The sequence below is a fragment of the Acyrthosiphon pisum genome, chromosome A3 (genome assembly GCF_005508785.2).
Source record: "Acyrthosiphon pisum isolate AL4f chromosome A3, pea_aphid_22Mar2018_4r6ur, whole genome shotgun sequence".
Lineage (NCBI taxonomy): Eukaryota > Metazoa > Arthropoda > Insecta > Hemiptera > Aphididae > Acyrthosiphon > Acyrthosiphon pisum.
The window spans coordinates 16696443-16718780 of record NC_042496.1 but is presented as its reverse complement, the minus strand read 5'-3'; the positions used below and the strand labels follow the sequence as shown (position 1 = coordinate 16718780).

The 22338-nt window shown below is 27.9% G+C and overlaps 2 protein-coding genes across 3 annotated transcripts in view; one reads left to right on the top strand and one right to left on the bottom strand.

Annotated features, from left to right (window-relative positions):
• Positions 1-17500, top strand: part of LOC100169105 (maltase 2) — a 61854-nt gene extending 44354 nt beyond the window's left edge. For both annotated transcript variants that reach the window (XM_029491085.1, XM_029491086.1), the window contains 4 exons: positions 15727-15982; positions 16388-16583; positions 16668-16811; positions 16905-17500. In XM_029491085.1, coding sequence (XP_029346945.1) covers positions 15727-15982; positions 16388-16583; positions 16668-16811; positions 16905-16950 — 642 coding nt within the window. In that variant the 3' untranslated portion in view covers positions 16951-17500. The remainder of the gene's footprint in view (positions 1-15726; positions 15983-16387; positions 16584-16667; positions 16812-16904) is intronic.
• Positions 11335-22139, bottom strand: LOC115034381 (maltase A3-like). Its single transcript, XM_029491088.1, has 3 exons — positions 21921-22139; positions 21128-21225; positions 11335-13044 (listed from the first exon to the last, which is right to left on the bottom strand). The coding sequence occupies exons 1-3, from the start codon at positions 21966-21968 to the stop codon at positions 12741-12743; spliced, it is 450 nt and encodes a 149-aa protein (XP_029346948.1). The 5' UTR covers positions 21969-22139; the 3' UTR covers positions 11335-12740.
• Between the last annotated feature and the right edge of the window lie 199 nt (positions 22140-22338).

Below are 22338 nucleotides of genomic sequence, written 5' to 3'. Positions count from 1 at the left end.
TCCAAATGTTGATGACAGACAAACAGAAAAAAACCATAATTGTAAATACTATGCATTCATTGCTATGGTCAGAATTTAATATATACATAAATATGCCACACCATATACGGAGTTAATTTATTATAAGATGTAACAAATATAATTACGGACGTTATAATTTCATAAAAATCTATTGATGTCGTATTATGCGTTAGGTACTCATGTATTATAATATAATTGGATATTTACTGAAGTTAGTTTGACTATATTTTTTACATTAACCATTAATTTATAGTAATCAAATTATTTCTTAAAAAAACATTTATATAATGTTTACTAAATACGATTGATAGCATTATTTTTAATATTAATATCTGTCTAAATTAAATTAACTGGTTTATTATAACTACCTATGTATAATAGGTGTGTTTTGAGTGGTGGTGGACATCTCCCAGTAACTGAGACTTTTGGTCAAGTGTTCGCTGATTTACATGGTAATTATATGTATCAAATGTTATATTATTTGTGAAGTACTTTAGATGTGGATGGTTACTCATTCCATTAATTTTAATGACCATGTGCAACCACAAAAGAGCAATCTAAATTTGATAAACTTTACTAATATATTATGTAGTACCATACACGCAAGTAGCCATAGACAAGTCAACGGAGACGTTCAAAGGCAGAAATTCATAAAAGTAGTACACGAAAGTCAAGTTGGTGAAAGAAGCTATAAAATATGGATGATGTTTTACCTTTTGGTACATTTTGGACTTCATGTGGTTAAAAAGACTTACATTTTACAAAAAAAAAATCTATAAAAGAACCTGTAAGGCTATAAAGCCCCTTAAAGAGTTAAGGTTAGCGTACGCAGGATTTTAGTTCGGTCAAGGTTTTACCTGAGTAAATTATTAAAATTAATTTTAGGTTCTGAGTGGAGCAAGGAAAGCTATAGTGGTTTTACAATGGTGTTTATTTTATTTTATTATTTTTTTTTATCCTGTATACAAAATTTTTACCAGAAGGAGTGGTTCGATTTCAAGACTATATCTATATAGATACTATATATCTTATCTTTTAGAAAATTGTATCAACCAAGATGATACTTTAGAAAGGTCGTTTTCTGATTTCCTCAATGCCACGGGAAAAACAACCGACAAATTATAAAAAAACCGCTAAAAATGGGAATTTTATAATTTTTAACGTTTTGTGTATCACCATAGAAACGAATAAACATATTTTATAATATTATAATATAAATTCTACTTACAGGCTATATAATAAATAATAACAATATAAAATATCCAGACTGACAAATCGTCTCCGCTCAGAATCATTTTTCTTATACAATGATATTATATCAATGAATTCAAGTTTAATACAATCCATTATACATTGACCCACTTGTAACCTACTGTACAGCAGAGTGACATCCACTTACCTGCTTTTTTTCTTCATAGTTTTTACATAAAAAATTATAGTGAGTCTCAAATTTAGGCTACATATATACAGTGTTTAACCTGACCATCTATAAAGCTTCCTTGAGTCGTAATAAACATGGTAATAATTGATGGGCGATGATACACCATCGATTATGGCAGACATTTAGCAATGTTATAAATCAGCCAAAAAAAAAAAAAAAATAAACTATGATTACGTCTTTGTCATATTCAAAAATGTATTTTATAACTATTAAAATTACCAACAATTGATCTGTGTGTCTCAAAATGGTGGTAAATATGATTTTTGTGTAAAAAAAAGAAATTCCAGAGGGGTAACCTAGAACCCTACTCTTGAGTACCCCACTGGGTTTTGTTAATAGTATAAATGTATAATATATATTTTATGATAACTATTTTTTAATAACATAATATCATTGCGTAATTATTCGCTTAACATTTTAAACAACAAAAAACTTGTATATATTATATTGTATTAGAATAAGATTCTAACATCGTAGATTTTTATATTATAAAAGTAGTAATGTATGTAAATGCTGTACTGTACAGGACGTTGGTGTAGATACCTTGTCACTGATATACCTATATTGAATATATATTATAATTGTTAATGCATAATATATTAATATACCTACTAAAATGGCTATAATACAACATTATAAATATTAGAGAGCACCATTTTGGGTGGGGGCAATTCGTATTCATAATTGGCCAAGGTGTTAAATCTAAATTTGTTTTTATTTTTTAAATTTTGTGCAACCACGGATTACATTTCCGACACTATAATTTATATGCATCTGCGTAATTTGAATCCGATGATAAGAATAGTTATATAAAAAAAAACGATTCTGAGTATGAAGACGATCTGTAAGCCTACATAACTAAGTATATACTCATGATTTGTTTTACTATTAGTATTATGGTAGGCAGATTTAATTTTTTACCAAATACATTGCATTTATTATATTAGTAACAGGTATAAATTATTATAATAGCATAGGAATATAATAATATTTACTACATTTATTTTCATTCTATTTCTTGATAATTGGGAAAAACAAAAAAAAATTAGTGAAAATTTTTTTATTCTAGTATCAACTACTTATAAGGAACGTTGCATTAAATACTACCAAGCTGGTTGACAAATAATTATTTTAATAATAATATAAAAATGTTTACAAATGTTCGTGTTTCTTTTTGTTTTCCCAATTATATTTTTAAAAGTACTAAAAATCATCTTGACTCCCTATATGAAAGTACCAACTAGATCCAATTTTCTACTAGAAACCGCTATGAAAGTTGATTATCAATGATTTATTTTTACGAAGAAAAGTGTCTCTAACCAAAAAATAAAATGCACTTTATGTGATCACACACCATTGTAAAATCAATACGTTCATCGCTCCACTCTGCAGAATATTAAATATACGTGTGATGACTGATGTGTCTATACATACATAAGCGGAAATCCATTGGAATTTAAGGGGGGCTAACAAAAGTGTTAGTTGGGGGGCTTCGATTCTATATACAATTAAAAATGTATTTGCTGGGAGGGAGGATAATGGGATATCCGCCAATGTTTACATGTATTGTTAATTCCATATGATATAATGTGATACTAAAAACTTTTCTTATTATACAACATCAATATAAAAATAATATAATATAGTTATTTTAATATAATAATAATAATAATAATAATAATATTTAAATAATTTTAATCATTTAACCTGTACTTACTATTGTACTTATTATTGTTCAATAAGACTTATTTGTGAGTCGATTTAAAAACATTATGTCTTACAATTTTAACATATCGGTAACATAGAAAATTTGAGTTTGGAGTCATAGAAGGAGAGAAAAAGATAGCTACATAGTTAATTATTATATAAATAGTTAAATATGTCTCAACTGTTTACGAATTACGATAGTAATTAGTACCTACACAATTTCTACTTTTGTTTTTTTATCCTGGTAATTAGCCAATTTTAATCATATTTTCTTGCCAAATCAGTAATCAGTATAATGACTGTTCTAAATTGTACACAAGCTTTCTTAGTAAAATCTTAAACTTAAATAAGAATTAATAGTCTTGCAAATAAATAACACTTAATTCAGTGGAGTGTTCAAGTTTTTTTTAATAAATTCTATTACTGTTCTCAGACCCCGTTTATATAGCGGTAACCGGTAAATATACTTTCATTGCTTTATCATATTATATTTTATATGAAAAAAATAAACAAATTACACTCCCCCTCACATATAGGCACGCTCCTGGTCTTATTATTGTGACTTAAAAATAATGTAACTCGACATTGTGCAGTATACTAGTATCACTTGAACCTAGTGATCAAAATTTGATCAGTACATCATCAGTTTTGTGGTTTATTTATTCAATTAAAATAATCATAAATTATTAATTTGTTTTTTTGTTAACATTTAAACTGCAAATAAAAAATTGAATAAATTCAAGTTCAAAATGGAAATAATTCAAAACAAATAATAATAACGGCCAATAAATCTGTCGAATAATAATAAATACACTCGTCGTGATAACGTCATATTTTCGACGTTATTAATAATGGTTTGGCCGGCCTAACTAACAATACATAATGGATTCTATCTAGGCACTGTATAAAATGGATTCTTTAATGAATTATGACTTATGAGTAATGGCCATTAAAGCAATATCCTTTTTCATCGTAGACAATTATGTACCTATCGCTTGGGTGTTAAGTAAGCAAGCAAGTGACATAGCAAGTAACAACTACTACTTGGTCATATTATGTATATGTCACAAAAATGCAGAATACTATTTAAATAAAATCACTTTTGAAAGAGACAGTTGAGTATTTTATTGCATCAAACTTTGCTGCACTGGTGCCGTAACTACTTACAACACGTGTCAGCACAGATTTTTAAAAAATTGTTATAGATGTTTTTAAATACCGAATAGTAAACTTACTTAAGTTTCTAACCAATTATGATGACTATTATTTAATCATATGATTTTAGGTATGATGTTTGTACTTACTTGAATGTTTTACCATTGGAAAAAAAAATTACACCTCTAAATACCGCGGTATTTACCGGAACTTGTATTCTGTAGGTATTTTTAAAAATCGGAACCAAATGTTTTTTTATAGAAGCAAATTGGAATTTAAAATAAAAAAACAATTAATTGTCTGTTGCAGGAATATCATTCCAGTTAAAAATCTTTAGTTGTAGCTAGTTATTTTCATTAAAATGTATCTAAATATACTATTATCATATTATAAATATTTTTAGATGGAAATATGTTAATTTAATTTTGTTGGTTTTGAATCCTTCCAAATGATTAGGTTTTTAAATTTATACTTGAATTTTCGATAAAATATAATGATACCGAAACGAGTATATTTAATTATATTATGTTATTACCTATATAATGTATGTATCACCGGTAGGTATAGGTACTTACTAGTTACTATACTCACATATGTAAATTTTTTTCCACACTAAGCAACTTAATTTTTTTTTACGTTATAATACTATTAGCATTTTGTGCGAAGTCAGTGGTAAAAAAGTAAAACGTGAGTAAGAATTATATTACAAACGTATACCAAGTGACCTGGTCGTGTAAAATTTTAATGACATGCTCACGTATCGGCCGCGACATGTTACGAAAGGAAAATGTAATCTTGTCTTTTGTGAAAAAATGAAAATAAAATATTCATTATCAACTACAATAACTGTATAATAATTATTATTTCAGGATAACATATATTATATATATATGTGATTTCAAAAGTATTGTTAGGTAGGTATATTATTTTCATGTAACGTATAGTCGACTAATTGCGTGGGAGACATACGAATCTTAAACGATTTTATTTTATAGTTCATACTAATGATAATATATATTATACATATTCGCTGATTAAACCGTAAATAAAATACATATATATGGCCTTATTGTATGTATATACCGGCGTATTGTTGGTATAGCGTCTAGACACTCTATAATATAGACGTCGGCCAGACGGAGGTTACAAAAGATCGCTATTGTACTATATGTATTAAGTATATATTTTATTTTTATTCAAATCGGACTCGAACTTAAGCGAAATGTGCAAATATCCAAAATTGTTTGGTGTGGAGGGGGGACAATAAAACCTCCCACAACTATAATATTTTTTTAAAATTCTGATCATGTATTAGGTATAAGCACTAACTTTTGTAAACTTCCTCTTCTCTATTTTTGCCAATGATCTTGGATAGTCACTAAATTGTATGAATATTATAGTATTATATTATATGATTTATCTACCTATATATATACCTACCTACATACTTAAATCGCGAAGTATCGATGTTACGCGAGTCATCATGACGATCACCGTATATTCGTATATATTTTATATACGTCAAGTTATATTATTATAATCATTTATATAGGCTTAAGTATACCTAACCAAAATATGTGTACCTATTCCTAATAATACGACCTAAATGAGCATTTACCGGTCGTGAATTAGATTTACTAGGTAGTTGGTTTATTTTTTTGACGTGGTTCAAACTACTCTTTAAACTTTTCTGTTGCTTTAAAAACAATCTCAAGTTTTTCGTCAAAATCAGTCGAGTAGTTTTTGAATAGGTATCTCAGTATAATATACTGTATAAACTACAAACATAGACTTGGTTACAACTTACAACTTATAAGATATAATTTCGTTGTTCGATGCCATAAATGTGACAATTTGTAGCGTTCTTTTACCTAACCTACTTGACTAACTGTAATAAAATCCGTTTAAAAAAAATACTAATTTCTAATATTATAGATATCTACTATTATAATATGTAACCAACAGCAATCATTAAAAAAAAAAAATCGATGGGCCCAAGCACTTCCTTAAAGTGCAAATTGTGTAAAACCTTTTCTTCATATAGGTACACGACAACATGGCAGTACGAAGGTACTGTTAAAATTTCAAGTCTCTATATAGCTATCATAGTTTTTGCTCTACCTTAGAGCCTCTGCGTTAATCGCACTTCAAAATCAGTCAGGACTTAGGAAATATTCGATTATATATTAATGTTTGTTCGTTTGTTCCTCTATATACTCAAAACTGCTGGATCATTTTCAATAAAATTTATATCAATATAAACTCCTTGTGACACAGTACGGGTATTTAGCTCCTTTTTTAAACCCCCATATTATGTTGCTATAAGATGGCTCACACAGAAATGTTGTTTAAATTAAAAGGCCAACGCCCGTGTGCTGTACTATAAATGTGGGTTAGCGTGTAATTCAAAAAATGACAAAAAATAGGCCCCTAATTCTTCACTGGAACAGTATAAAATATATATATAATAAATAAATTATATCATGTGTGTAAATGAGTACATATTATATAATAGTCACCCTATCTATAGTGTACAGTGTACACGAGCCTATATACGGGTAAACGTATTATATTATAACATAATATTGGTCTACTATAGGTACGGGGTTTCTTTTCGGTGTGACGAACTCGTATAGTCGTATGTATTTTGTTTTTAACGACCGACTGAACGTCTGCCGATTTAGGTCAGCCGGAGTCCGGAACAGTGTTAATAAACACATCAATGTATAATATAAGTTATAACTACTGACCTATATATATAATATATACACAAATACGACGTGTACAATGTAATTGTACATCCGTTGAAGTTTCCTTGAATGTAAAAAGTTCATATTATTAATAAATAATAGAAATAGTAAAGGAGCTAAATGTGAGCCTTGGAGCATACTAGACGGAACATTAAATGAATCAGAATTAAAATTTTATATTTTACTATTTGTCTTCTGTTTGATACGAAATCCAAGAAGTAAAGGGCCACGAATACCAATTTTATGTAGTTTACATATTATAAGTAATGTATAATTTACCTTATCAAAAGCTTTTGAAAAGTCTGTGTAAATAGCATCGATTTGAGAGACAGACGATGCAAAAGCATCTAATATGAATTTTTTGAACAAAAATTGATTTGTATCTGTTGTTTTACCACTTATAAAACCATGCTGGTCAATTTATACTGAAGGAGAAAGCAACGGAGTTATTTTTTTTTTTTATAATTGATTCGAACATTTTTGGTATAATAGAAAGCAGACAGATGGGGCGATAATTTGGTATACTATAGTTACATCACAACCCTCTGAAATAGGCGTTGAGAGTTGAGAACACATCCGCGGTAGATATAGAGATGGATTAAATAAATATAACAACGAAACAGACAACAGTTAAAACAAATTTGCAGTTTATAAAGAAAATACTCGGAATTATGTCCGAGCCTGCGCTAGATTTATGAGTAATCGTGTCCAATTTATTTATAACGTCAATAGCATTCAATACCAAAGAAGATGCATTTAAAACTGGGGAAATTGTAATAGGATCAAGGGAGGCTGAGGCCGTTCCTGGCTCTTCATAAACACTAGAAAAATATTTTGAAAAACAATAAACTATATCCTTACTAATAGATACTATCACTTAATATTTATACATTGATTTTTATAAGCCATCAAAGTTGGAATAAAGTTGTGCAAACGTTTATATTTTATAAGTTTCCAACATTTCTTAGAATTTGATTTTAAGGAATTTTCTGTGTTTGTAATTTATTTATTATAATTTAACTTAGAATGATATCAGAAAAGATATCCTCTGGAGTGGGCCTGATACAATTAGAAGGTTTAGCTTCTAAGATAGATATTTTTGATTCAAATTGATCTGTTTTATTTCTTAGTAACTTATTTTCATTTAAAAATTGATCAAATTGCTTGAATATACTATCCAACATTTTTTGTCTTGATTTTCGCAGATTAAATTGATAGAAGTTGTTACTTATTAGCTTATTCTGGGTAATTTTCATATCATTAATCGATTTCATTATTTTATCGAGTTTTTCCATAGGCGCAACTAGGTGGGGGCTTGAGGAGGCTAAGCCCCCCTAAATATTTTCATAGCCCCTCTGATAAAAAAAATTTTGAATCTCAGGATTTTGTAATTTTTGTGATAAAATGTATTAAATTTTATCATCTAGGTATATCTGTAATCTCAATATTTAAACAAAATAATTATTAAGTTTGAAAATTATTTGTTATTCAGTGTAACTATAAAAAGTATATAACAGGGTTTTTCCACATGACTTTGTATTTTCGTCAACAGCTCTATCAGCTGCTAACATTTGAGTATCTCATGAACCACTATATTGTTGTACACTTGTACAATGTACAGTTTTACAACACGTGAACACGGTGACCGACGCCCGTAGCCTGTTGCCCGTATTATATATTTTATTTTATCAGAAATCAATCGTATTATATTTTATTCATTAACAACCTCGTGGGACGTGAATCTTTTAAAAGTGTGAAATCTTATTATTTTAACGCTTATTATAAATAAATATTTTTTTTTTACTTTTTATTCTATTTATTTAATATGGAAAAACGTGACATTTTTAACATTTTCAAATTCAATAAGTCTAAATCTAACACTCCGACAACGGTGACAAGTACACCAGAAAATGATCAAAATATTGATAATCCTACAACATCAAGTGCTTTTAACGACATTATTTTAATTTCGGAGACTGCAGATAATTCTAGTGCTGATATTCACAACAATGTAGCTTATTCCGGAGACACATTTAATGATGATTTAGGTGATTTAGTATCTGGACCAAATAGACCAATACAAAAGGTAAATATTAAATTACATTTGGTACTTAGTAGTTAGTACAAACATTAGGTACAATTGCTTATAACTATTAATTTAAAAATTATAACAGTGCTGCAATGAGTAATGACTAATGACTAATTATCATATTTGAATTTTTCATAAATATATTGAATTTTAATATCGTTTATTATGGCTTTTGCTTTGCTTAGGAATATCCAAAATCAAAATTTGGTTCACAAAATCGCGCATTTTCATCTTCTTATTATGCTAATTTTGAGTGGTTAGAGTATAGTATCAAGAAAAATGCTGTACTTATTTTGTTATGCTTGCCGCATGTTTGCAAACAATTTTGGTTATACTGAAGATACATTTATCAAAACTGGGTTTAATAATTGGAAAAAAGCAAGTTCTTCTAACTCATAATCTTATACCTATTACTCAGTAATTAGATATGTCATATGTGACATCTATTACAATCATTTTATTTTTTTAATTAAAACAATTTACAGATATCTTCAAAATTAGCGTCTCATGCTGGTACTAAAATACATGTACAAAGTACTGTAAGATTGTCTGAATATGTATTCAGTAAAAAGTCAGGGTCTGTTTTATCAAAAATGTGTACAGCCAATAAAGTTTTAATAGAAAAAAATAGAAAATATGTATCTCAGTTAATAGATATAGTTTTATACCTGAGCAAACAAGGAATTGCATTTAGAGGTCACGAAGAATCATTTAAATCAACAAATAAAGGTTATACATTTGAATACTTCTCACTTTTAAATTAAATTACTTGAAAATATTACTTAGTTAAAATAAAAATTTTATAATATCTCAATTTATTTATGTAACCTACTTCTTTAGGAAATTTTAAAGAAATGTGTGAACTATTTGCCAAACACCTTCCAAGTTTCAACGAAATACATGAGAGAAAAATAAACTTAACTAGTTGGCAAATTCAAGAAGATATAATTGAAATCTGTGCAAACTTAGTAAACAAAGAAATATTTAAACAGATAACGGAAACGGGTTTTTTTGCAATAATGTGTGATGAAGCAAGGTATGCTAATAATTACCTACTAACAACTCTATGTAACAGGTACTTCTTGAAAACTTTATATAATTTATCAATGTTCATATTTTTTTTAAACATAGATGTTTTAAAGAAGAGCAGCTTTCAATTTGTGTGAGATATTCAGTTAAATTTCAAGTTTTTGAACGCTTTTTGGGATTTGTAAATGTATCAACTGGGCAAGACGCTAGTCACATAGTTTCAGCCATATTTTATTTTTTTGAAAAGCATAAAGTTGATATGAATGCTGTTAAGATTATTGCACAGTCATATGATGGTGCAAGTGTCATGTCAGGGCATCTTAATGGAGTCCAATCAAAAATTAAAGACTTTTATCCATGTGCTATTTACACCCACTGCATGGCACACCGTCTAAACTTAATTGTTGTTGATACGTGTAAAAATATTAAGGTAAGCCTACGATACTTAAATTTATAAATATTATTAATTTTAAACTACATAGATTGTCATTGTTTCTTAGGGAGCTCGTACAATATTTAACGTACTTGAAGCTGTATATGTCCATTTTTCAAGACCTTTAAATAATTCAAAGTTATGTGACATTCAATCTAAATTAGGTTCAAAAAAAAGGCAATATGTTAAGAGTATGCGATACTAGGTGGGTTTGCAGGTACAAAAATTGCGAGGCTATGTTAAATAATTTTAATGCAATTGTTAAATACCTTGAAAATGAAATTGATGAACAATCCGATAAAGATATTGCTCAAGCTATTGGTAATAAACTAATAACATAATAACTGTTCAATTTAATAATTATAAAATAATTTAAATTTTTTAGGCATATTAAGTTCTATACAGAAATGTGAATTCATTATTTTTCTTATTATTCTTAAAGATGTATTGAGTATAATGAACATATTAAGTAATAGTTTACAAAGTAAAACAGCAACACTTGGTAAATCTAAAAACATTATTGAGTCCGTTATAAAAACATTTGAAACATCAAGAACAGATGAGGAATTCCATAATGTTTGGAAAAAAATAGTTAATTTTGCTGATGAAAATAATATTAACTTACAAATTCCAACTATGGGTAATTATATTTGTATATTAAATAATGTTTATTTTAAAAGTAATTCAATTTATATTTCTGTTTAAATTTGTAATAAAAGGATCCAAACGTCAAAGAAGAGAAACTCAAAATCTTCATGATTATGTGGTGTTTGTAGGGTCAAGTGGGGTAATTGGAAACAATATTTTTACAATCCACTTATTTTATACAATTATTAGTTGTCATAACAATTGTTGGCGATTTCTGCATTATGATCTAATTAAAACACTTTTAGTAATGAAACTTCAGTGTAATTAATATTTTTCAAAAAAATGTCCATTTACATTTACCCCATCAAAATTTTGTGAAATTCTAAACTAAGTATAACTATGTAAACTGTTTATATATAACATGTCTTAAGCCTATTATTGTATTGTTATATTACATACTTATTTGCTTACATAGTTAGAAATGTGTAATTACATTTTTTCTGACGTTCCGGTGTTCAGTTTGTGTTGTTATAAGACTGCGATTAGGAAAATTGATAGTAAATCATATATAAATATTAAATCTGTTATCATAAACTAATGTCCGTAGACTGGTTTATATTGGTTTTATATGTTTGGATTTATGTAGTCACCACACATTGATGAGAAATTAATATCGTTTTCAATTACCCCTATTTTCATTTACCCCACTTGACCCTATCCAATATGTTAAAATTGTTGGATGTAAATTTGAAGCTTTCTGCGTACCTTCGGGAGTTCCCTTATCTCCACAGTTGATTTCTTTAATAGTTAATGAACTTAAATCTGATTGTAAGGGCCTTATGTTTGCGGATGATCTGAAATTCTTCAGTATAGTGGACTATTCTCACACTGAGCTGGTCCATTTTTTCATTCTACAAATTTCCCATAAACCATAAACCTTGGTAATAAATAAACTCAGACTTACGTCCCTAGCTGATAGAAGAGTTGAAGCAAAGTTGATGTTTGGTACAAGGTAATTTATGGACGTGTAGATACTCCGTCTCTTCATTCTCTGCTACATTTTAATGTTCCTTCACACTCAACTTAGTTTAATTTTTCTTTTGTTGCTCCTTTTCACAGCACTAATTATGGTATAAATAATCCTATTCAGTATAATGTGCTTGGGTTATGAGCTCGCAAACTTATTTTAAATGATTATCAGTGATATTATTTTTATTTGTTTTACTACCATCATCTATAGTATTAATGATTCTTAATAATTTTCTTGTTTACTTAATATTTATGTTAAATTGTTCACTTATGTATTGTTATCATGAAATTCTCTATTACATGCTATTATTTTTAATACTGTTTAAATATCCACTGTTTACTTTTACCATAGATGACGTATGACGTACGCCCCCCTGGAGACTGTGTTCAAGACCTACAATCACCCGATGCGGCCAATTCAAGGAGTTTCATACGCCTGGTCTCACCAAGACTCATAGTTCATATGGTATATGGAAGGCCTGTCTATTAGTATAAGATCTATGCAAATAACATAATATAAAAAAGAGATATTCCGATATTCGAGAAAGAGTTCTTAGGATTTAAATAAAAAATAAAATTACTATTCAATTTAAAAACACTTACCACCCAGTTGGCCACTGCATTTTCTGGTAAACCAGCCAACCAAATTTGGATAATGTTATCTATAGATTCAACAATATGATCATCCTTTGGACACCTCACCAATGCTAAGTTAAATGGTACTTGAGCTCCAGGGTTCGTTGAGTTACCGTAATATTGCATTAATATATTTACGTCTGTATAAGCTTCTGATGCCATTAAACTGTAGAACATAATGAAAAATTATGATATGTATTAATTAAATGTCTTTATTTAATTGTATGTTATAATATTGTCGGTCACCCCTGCAATGGTTGCGTTGGTTGGCCCCACTGTTAGCGCGTATATCCAACGTATACACATGGTTACGGTGGATATAAACTCTACTTCAACGTGGAGAATGGAAAAGGGTAAATCAAGTTGACGATATTTATTTTATCATCATCATCATATGGCTTCATTATTCTGTATGCGTTTTTGCCACCACTATCAATGCTCTCCAACTTCCACGAAAATGGACCAATTCTTCCCACTTTGAAATTTCCAATCTCGCTAGGTCTTGTTTTATGTCATCTATCCAAGGATAATTTAAATTATCAAACATAGGAATGTTAGCTCTGTCTAAATCAAGTGTAGTTTGGTAAACGAATATTCTGACGGTTGATATTATTTTCACAAGTTTTATGACTGTGAGAACTAGATTTAGGTACATTGTTATTAATGGTTATTTACATAAACTGTAGACGGTTCTAAGAAGAAATCTTTCTTTTTGTAACAAATAAATTGAAATCATGAAGTTTTAAATGTAGATCTAGAATTCTTACAGATGGAACAATTAAGATTATATGATACATGCAAATAAGAAGATATTCGATTTGGTAACAGTTCGACTGGTGATTAAGACCAATGTATCTGAAAATTCTATCCCAAAGATGAAGCAAGAACTGGTGTAAGATACGATGATGAGCAGAGATGCCACTTTTTGATTGACCAAGGATAATTGTTGGGATTCCATTCTCTAACTTGGATGAAAAATCATTTTCAACGGTATGGTTTCACAATCCAGTTCAAAGGCCAGACGGAAAGCAACTGGCCTGGTTGAATCAGCAATCTTAGCATTGTCGTAGTTGGTTAGAAAATTTTAATAGCCATTTTTATTGTTACAAAAGATCTTGAGAAGTCAAAATACACCAGTTTTATGGGTGCCAAGACCAATGAGCCTTGACGATACCGGAAGTGACAAATTTGATTGTGACAGGAGATCAACGAGACCGTAGTATCATCAATTATCCATTGAGGAACTAACGAAGAATTTAACTCAGGGACACCATATTATACTAGTATATTGTACTCTCATTTAGCACGTTTAAAAGTTTCCTGAAGAACCTGTGATACTAATAAAGGCATGTGAACCGAGAATGAATCGGGGGTACAGTTAGATCCAAAAATGAAACTTTTCTCGTCATTTTGAGTTTTAAATTCACAGCTTTTAGGATAAGTATTACAAGTCTCTTTAGTTCATTATTAACACGTTTAAATTTCGAAGTCTAAGAGTGAGAAATAGTTTCTTAATTAGCCAAAAATTTATTTGAAACTAATGATAACACGCATCAGGTCATTAGAGATAAAAGTATTGACCGGGGCGTAGCCCGTTTCGCCCGGGTAGCCTTTTCGCCCGGGTACACTTCTTCAGGGTCCAAATATAATAAACCAAAAGTATTTTAGCATCATTTTTTCTTGACGTTCGCTTATAATATTTGACTGAACTATTGCCAACTTAATTTTAAATACTATTTTGGGTGAAACGGGAATCATACAGAAACAAAATTTGGGGGTAAAAGTTACTCGGGCGAAACGGTCTAACCAGGGCGGTCAATACTTTTAGTTCAGTCAAATATTATAAGCAAACGTCAAGAAAAAAAAACTTTTGGTTTATTATATTTGTACCCCAAAGAAGTGTCTGATTGTTTTATTGAAGATTTAAAGCCTGAATGCCCGACTGACAATCGAGTCACTAAATATTGTGATTATTGAGTAAATAATTATATTTTTGATGATACTACATGATACTCCTTGTCTATGGGCATGTAATTCAGAGATATTCTGTTTACAACAAATGCGTGCAATTCAATGGCCATTTTTATTCTAATTCTCCATCTATATTTAGTTGGTTAAATGTTGTGAGAAATATTGTCCAAACAGATACCTATATAAAAATAAATATCATTAAAATACCAAAGACAACAAAAGATGCAAATATAATTAAAAGGCAAGTACACAATCAGAAATAAATAACGAGGTTGCGATACAATTTCTCGCTTTGAATTCATTGCGAATCTGACTGAATCAGATCTGGTATTTATACCGGAACGGATAACAGAGATTTTCATAATGTGGGTCGACATACTAGGAAAAATAAATTAGTAAATTATACTCTCCTAGAAAAATTGGTAGACCGCAGGGGAACAACAAGTGCAAATAGAGATAATTCTGTTGGCAATCCAACGTGCAAGACAGTTGACTAGGATGTAGGTGCCACAAACGGACACATTAGAAGTTAGAACCATGATAAAACGTAACACATAAATCCAGAGAATGATAAAAATAAGAAATGCTAAAATTAATATTAGAACTGCCCAAATCTTTGAAGAAGTGGTGAGAGTGATCATGCAAACAGGTACAGGGGAGGGGAATGACTAGGTTCCAAAATTAAATAAAAATGAGAAAACAGAGTAAAATAGAATAAAGCAAAATAATTAAGCATGGAGAGAGCCAAAATGTAATCACTATTGTATATGTATATTGTACATAGTATAATATTGTATATTTTATATTGTATGTATATACATTTTAACAATAATAACTATAAAAGAAAATTAATTATAATTAATTATTTCAAATTTAGATGGAAAATCATGACACTTCAAGATTGTCGTCGAAATTTGGTGCTGAATCGGTACCAATATTTACTGCGTTAAAATTAGCTCTTCCTGGTATTGAAGTAACATATTATGGTAGTGAAATTGGTATGGAGGACAACATGTATTTGAGACCGGAACAAATAAAAGATACTAATATTGCTGGTATTGGTGATCCAAAATTGAGGAAACCTAGAGATTACGAAAGGTGTCCCATGCAATGGGATGATTCGAGTAACGCAGGTAAATATGAGCAACCTTTATATTCAATAATAATAATTCCATTTTCGTCTCTATATCACATTGTATATATAATTATACAAACCCATTTGTTAAAATTAACTAGTATTTGTCCTGGGACTTAAAAATATTTAAATATTTGATATATGTTATTACCTATATAAGTTTGGTATAAAAAAATGTTTGGTTGTATAATATTAACAAATAAATAATCATGATAAATATTACAGAAAAAGTAATTTGTATAATATTTATTTAAATTACTTAAAAATTATTTTTAATTATTTTGAGAATTAAACCTACTACAACTTAATATATATATATATATATGTTCACAATAAATATTAAATCAAGTTGTTATATTATATTATAATGTTTAATTTAAAATCGTGACAATTTATTTTAAAGGTTTCACTGAAGAGAAAAAGTCATGGTTACCAGTAAATCCAAATTATTACAAACTGAACGTCGAAACACAAAAAAAAATACCAACCAGTAACTATAATTTTTATAAAAAAATGTCCCAACTTCGAAAAACTAATACGTTGAAAAACGGTGATCTTCAGACGTATAATATTTCTAAATCGATTTACATTTTAAAGAGGTAACCAAAATTAATTACTTGGAAAAATAAAGCTATTTGTTTTTTCCTTATAGGTGGTATTACTAAACGTTTGATTTTTTTCAGGTCACTATTAGAACATGAATCATACATTGTCGTGATGAACTTTGGCAGTGAAACTGAAACAGTCATTTTGTCTAATATAATGAGTAATCTCAAAGATGAACTATTCGTATACTTAGGAAGTGAAAATTCTGCGTACAGCCCCGGGTAATTATGTTGTTTAACTTCAGATATGTATAACGATTAGATACCTACAATTTTATATTTTATTAATTTATGTTTTTTCGTTTGTGTTTCTAGAAATAAAGTATCTACTATTTCAACCGGGTATCCATTACAACTATGACCACAGTCCGTTGTCGTATTAACAGATAAATATATTGAGTCTGAATCATCAAGAAATAATGCTAGTGGAAGAACAGAATTCAGTACGAAATTAATTAGTTTACTCTGTATTTATATTTTTACAAGTTGGATTTTATAAATTTATTTTAGATACATAGTTTTTGAGTAAGATTCAGTTAATTGTAATAGTTTATTATATTTTTTAAAGAACTTTGTATGTGTTGTATTTTTTTCATAATGTTAAGGTAATTTATTTCCTATTTTTATTTTGTCTGTCATCTCTTTTTAAAACAATATATATACTTTGATCTCTATAACTACTTTTTGGGTAGTAAATTTGATTTAGGTGGTTAATAAGGAAGGAGTTTTACAGTAGGTAGCATAAGTTCTTGACATATTTATTGTTATTTGGTTATTCTAAAATGAACGACTATAAAGATTATAAATTGTTTACCAAATATGTATGTAACAATTTTCTAGATATGGCAAACATTTCATTGTATTAATATATTTTGACTCTTTTTATGATTTTTGTAGACAATTTTAAATATCAACTTTCATTTTTTATAATATTTTTGTTTGTGAATAAAAAATATTCAATACATAAAATACAATAGGTGCATATTTTGTTCACAGGCACCTTTTTTGTACCAATAACATCAACCTATGTACATTGTAGAGGGAAATAGATATATCGTTGGAATGGTATTGTAGAGTAAATTGTCACAACACAATTTGCACATTTTACGATAGTAAATAACGAAAACGGTCATACACCTGATATGTTATCTGTCCAGTAAATAATATATTAATAATTTAAAAAATACATTTCACCATACATATATGAAATATAAAAATTAAAAATCAGCAACCTAACCGATTTATAGAATAAAAGAAAATAATAGTTTATAAATGTTTGTTATGTAGCTTATAGACTTCAAAATTGTTTTCCATATACACGTTAATGTGTATAAAAACAGAAGCTTTCTCGAATAATACAGCTTATGAAGAAGCTTAGGGGGCTTTTAATTTTTTTTTTTTTTTAAGTTATCTCGTCCAATGCCATACGACTCGTACGTAATCTCAAAGATGAACTATTTGTATACTTAAAAAGTGAAAATTCTACGTACAGCCCCGGGTTATTAGGTTTTATAACTTAAAATATGTATAAAGATTAATGGATTATCAGTTTTATATTTTATGCGCTTATTATTTTTGTGTTTTTGAATTTAGAAGTGAAGTGTCAACAATTCCTTCAACCGGGTATCTATTACAATAATTGCAACCTCAGTCAGTAGTCGTGTCAACAGATAAATATATTAAACCTGAATTACATATAAATACTGCTAGTGGCGGTACAGAATTCTATACGAAATTATTTATTTTACTCTTTGTTTTTATACTTAGAAGATGGATAAATTGATCTTTCATTGTTTCATTGTTGATAGGTAACAATCTAATAAATTGTATTATACATTTATTGAATAAATTTTATCCAAGAACTTTGTTAGAATAATTATACTTTCAACATTTTATATAACTTTAAATACCTACTTATAAAAAATGTACTCGCCTTTTCTACTGTTTATCAGGTACCTATCAAGTGTAGCTTCTAAATTCTAATTTAACTGAGCACTTTAACGTACCTACATTGAGTTAAACTCAAAATAAATTATACCTATATTAAAGTGGGGATATGAATAGCGATTTTAAATGGAAGTTAAATGTTAGGTTAGTAATTACCTTTATTGCTAAGAATATTTCTATAAAATTATATTCCTATTATTAATTTGTTTTTCTATTAGTTGTATAGTAGGTTGAACTAATTTTTGACAACATCAAATCTGAATTATTATAATTTCCTATGTGATAGATTTAGAAATATGATGAAGCATAATATTAAAGAATAAACATTTCATCAATTTTTAGGATTTGAGGATTAAGGATTAAAATACTTTGAAAATCTCATTATGTATATGCGATAAGAAAACAATAATATACCTATAGGCTATATAGATAATGAAAAAGTTTCAATATTTTTAAATGAATTGATTTTACAGTAAAGTGGTTAAAATATGTGATATCTTTATCAAAAATTAATTATTCACCTCCCAAATTAAAAAAAATATTTAAAATAATACAACATACATTTTATCCTTAGAAATGTATGATTATCTGCCAGTCTGCTTTATTTTTAAACTCAAATTTAACACATTTACCTAAAATTAATGATGAGACAGGTCCTCTCAAAACACACTATATAGTTAGGTAAATTAAATTTGTATAAATACTTAAATATCATAATAGCTATAATCTTATAACAGTATAACTTACCTATACGGTTATACATTAAATTGACAATTATTAACTTCCAAAAAATAGTACAATACGGTTTATTGTAACAATTCAGCCGAGAATTAATATTATTAATTAATATTTATATTATTATATAATTAGTATGTACCATGACATTAATAAATATTAAAGTAGTTATTATAGAGCTAACTGTCAAGTGTCTGCAATGATGTAATGTTCCAATGACTTTACTATATTGAAAAATATTTTTCATTTATATTTTATTGTGTTTGATTACAAATACAATGATTTACATTTTAAAGACCTTAATCACTTGATTAAGATAAACGTGATTTACACAAAATATGGCTTGTTACTAACTAAATTTATGGTACTAGATTAATAATGCGCACTTTATAAATCTGATTGCAAAATGTTTTTTTATTTTTTTTATTGATCTTAAACTTCAGCAGCTAAGGCCATTACTGTCAACATAATATCTTTATACAATGTTAATTATAATTTATTATACATCGCATTAGATTTCATCATTTAAAAAAAATATATTCAAGTATAATATGTACCTACATAGGAATAATATTGTTTTCTAAATTTGCTTGTCCAGTCTGGTTTCTTTTAGGAAGAAGACTTAATATTTAGGGTCCTATGGATTCATGAAGTTGGGTTTGATTTTGTGTTTGAGAGTATTGTTTCTTTATAGATAATAATATTATTATTCAATATTTTTTTTTCGTGGTAGGTATTTTCCATCTTATAGATTATCTATACATTTATTTAGTAGAAATAACTTTTAAAATTATATTTTATTTAATATTATTATAATTATATAAGAATATGTTAAATATTATTGTGTATTATATAAAATATTAGTATTTATTTTGTAATGTTACTGATGGAATATGGTAAACACTATAATTATTATTATTATTAGTAAATTCTTTTATCAATTGTAGATGTTTTAATACCTATCGAGTATTAAAGTTAATTCATTCCACATTAACTCCGTTGTTAGAAATTCTTCTCTATCTATAGGCACCTAATACGTAAAATTGCGCAATTTGGTAATACATCAGTTCAGTTGGTATACATTTCTGGTTAAAACATAGAACACATCTTGAGAATTAATAAAATCCAGCTGAATTCATGTACATTTTTACTATTCACTGATCAGTATAAACTTCCTCTACATTTTTAATAACGCTAAATAAAAATATTGACTCCTATAATTATAGTAAAATTTTGCATTTATCTCGTTGCACATAACCGGTAGCGTACAGAAGGCTAATAACTTATGGTAATTTTATTTATTATTTATTAGCTTTTAACAGAAAATAGCTCAACAGTTCCATAAAAAAATAAAGATCATAAGGTATATAATTACTTATAATAATTCAACATTTATAGTAATTATAGTATTATGATTTTATCTTTTATGTAGGTACTGGTCTTCAAAATATTGTTATTATAATATCATAAATATTTTTTATTTTTAGATTCTGAGTGGAACGATGAATGTTTTTATTTTACAATGATGTGTGTTTTTTTTTTTGTTGTGTCTATCACGGTTTGTGGCAGTAAAACTGCTTTGATTTTCTTCAACAGTATCTTGTTCGATGGGAAAGTTAATCTAGTTGGTGCATTGGGGAGGTAATAATTTAAAATTCCCAATAGTTTTCCAAAGCGCCGGGAAAAACAACATAAAAAATAAGGAAAAATTATAATTTTAAACGTTAATTAAACTTAATTTCATTCATTTTAGATGATAAAAATATTTTCTTAAGCATCTAATTATATACAGTAAATTATAAATATGTATTAAATAAAAATTAAATTTTCTACAAGTACAGAAAAATTGTACTTACTTATTTGAGTTGTTTAGATGTCCATTTGGAATGTCAATAGCAGCGGTCTTTGACACAAAGAAAATAAATGTGGCGATAGTCAAATGTATACTAATATTCTGTACAAACACAAAACAAAAAAACAGATTTATTAGATAAATGTACACTTATAAGGTTGCTTATAGGTTGGCATTGTGAGTAATGTTTTATACTATAGGTAGCAAAGATCATTGAAAAATATCATCGACTTATGACCGTAGGTAGTATTCATTCTTAAACGATTATCTCACACACAATAAATTTTATTACCAAGCTATACGGGAAGTATGGTTAGCTCTGGAAATTAGGTTTTTTTTTATTATTTACAAATTAGATAATAATAATAATACGTGATATTGTGATGACGGTATTATAATATTTATAAACGTTTAAAACCAATGTTGAAAAATTATCGTTCAAAAAGTATTTCATTCGGTTATTTGTAACTCGCAACTTAAATTTATCTACCTTATAAATTATAATAATTGACAACTGCAATTTAAGGTTCAAAGAATTTGTAGGGCGCTCAATTTGTTGGAGGATATTTAATTTTGATTTAATATCTTTCTTATATCGTGCCATATCCATCTTTTTAAATTATAATTCTGTGAAATTATAAACGTGTCCAGTAATTGGCAACACATACTGTAGGTACCTCGAGATATTATGAGTGGGTATAAATTCTGTATTGTACGAAGTATTTACTGTTTTACTAATAGTAAAATATATGTCTTTATCTATAATAGAAATAATACCCATCATAAAATATATTTACCAATAGGTAAAGTCTGATGGACGATCTTCGGTCAGATTCGTTTTTCATGTACAATGATTTTACGTCATTGAATTCAAATCAAGCACATCCATTATAGTGACGGACATGACAATAAATGTACAGCGTAGAGCGGTACCCACTAGTCCACATTTTAAATATCGTAGGTATTAAAAAAATAAAAATTATTCTGGTTTAATAATATTTGATTGCAATATCATATAATATTATAAGAATAGTATAACCAACATGTAGATAATATATACTAACTATACTGTCTATACTTCTATTATTATTATTTGAATTACTATATTGTCAATTATCTATATCGGCTTTAAAGAAGCACGTGCTGGCTATAATTGTTTAGCTTATAGTTGTTGAGTATTAATGGATTTAATAATCTTTAACAACTTAAATGATA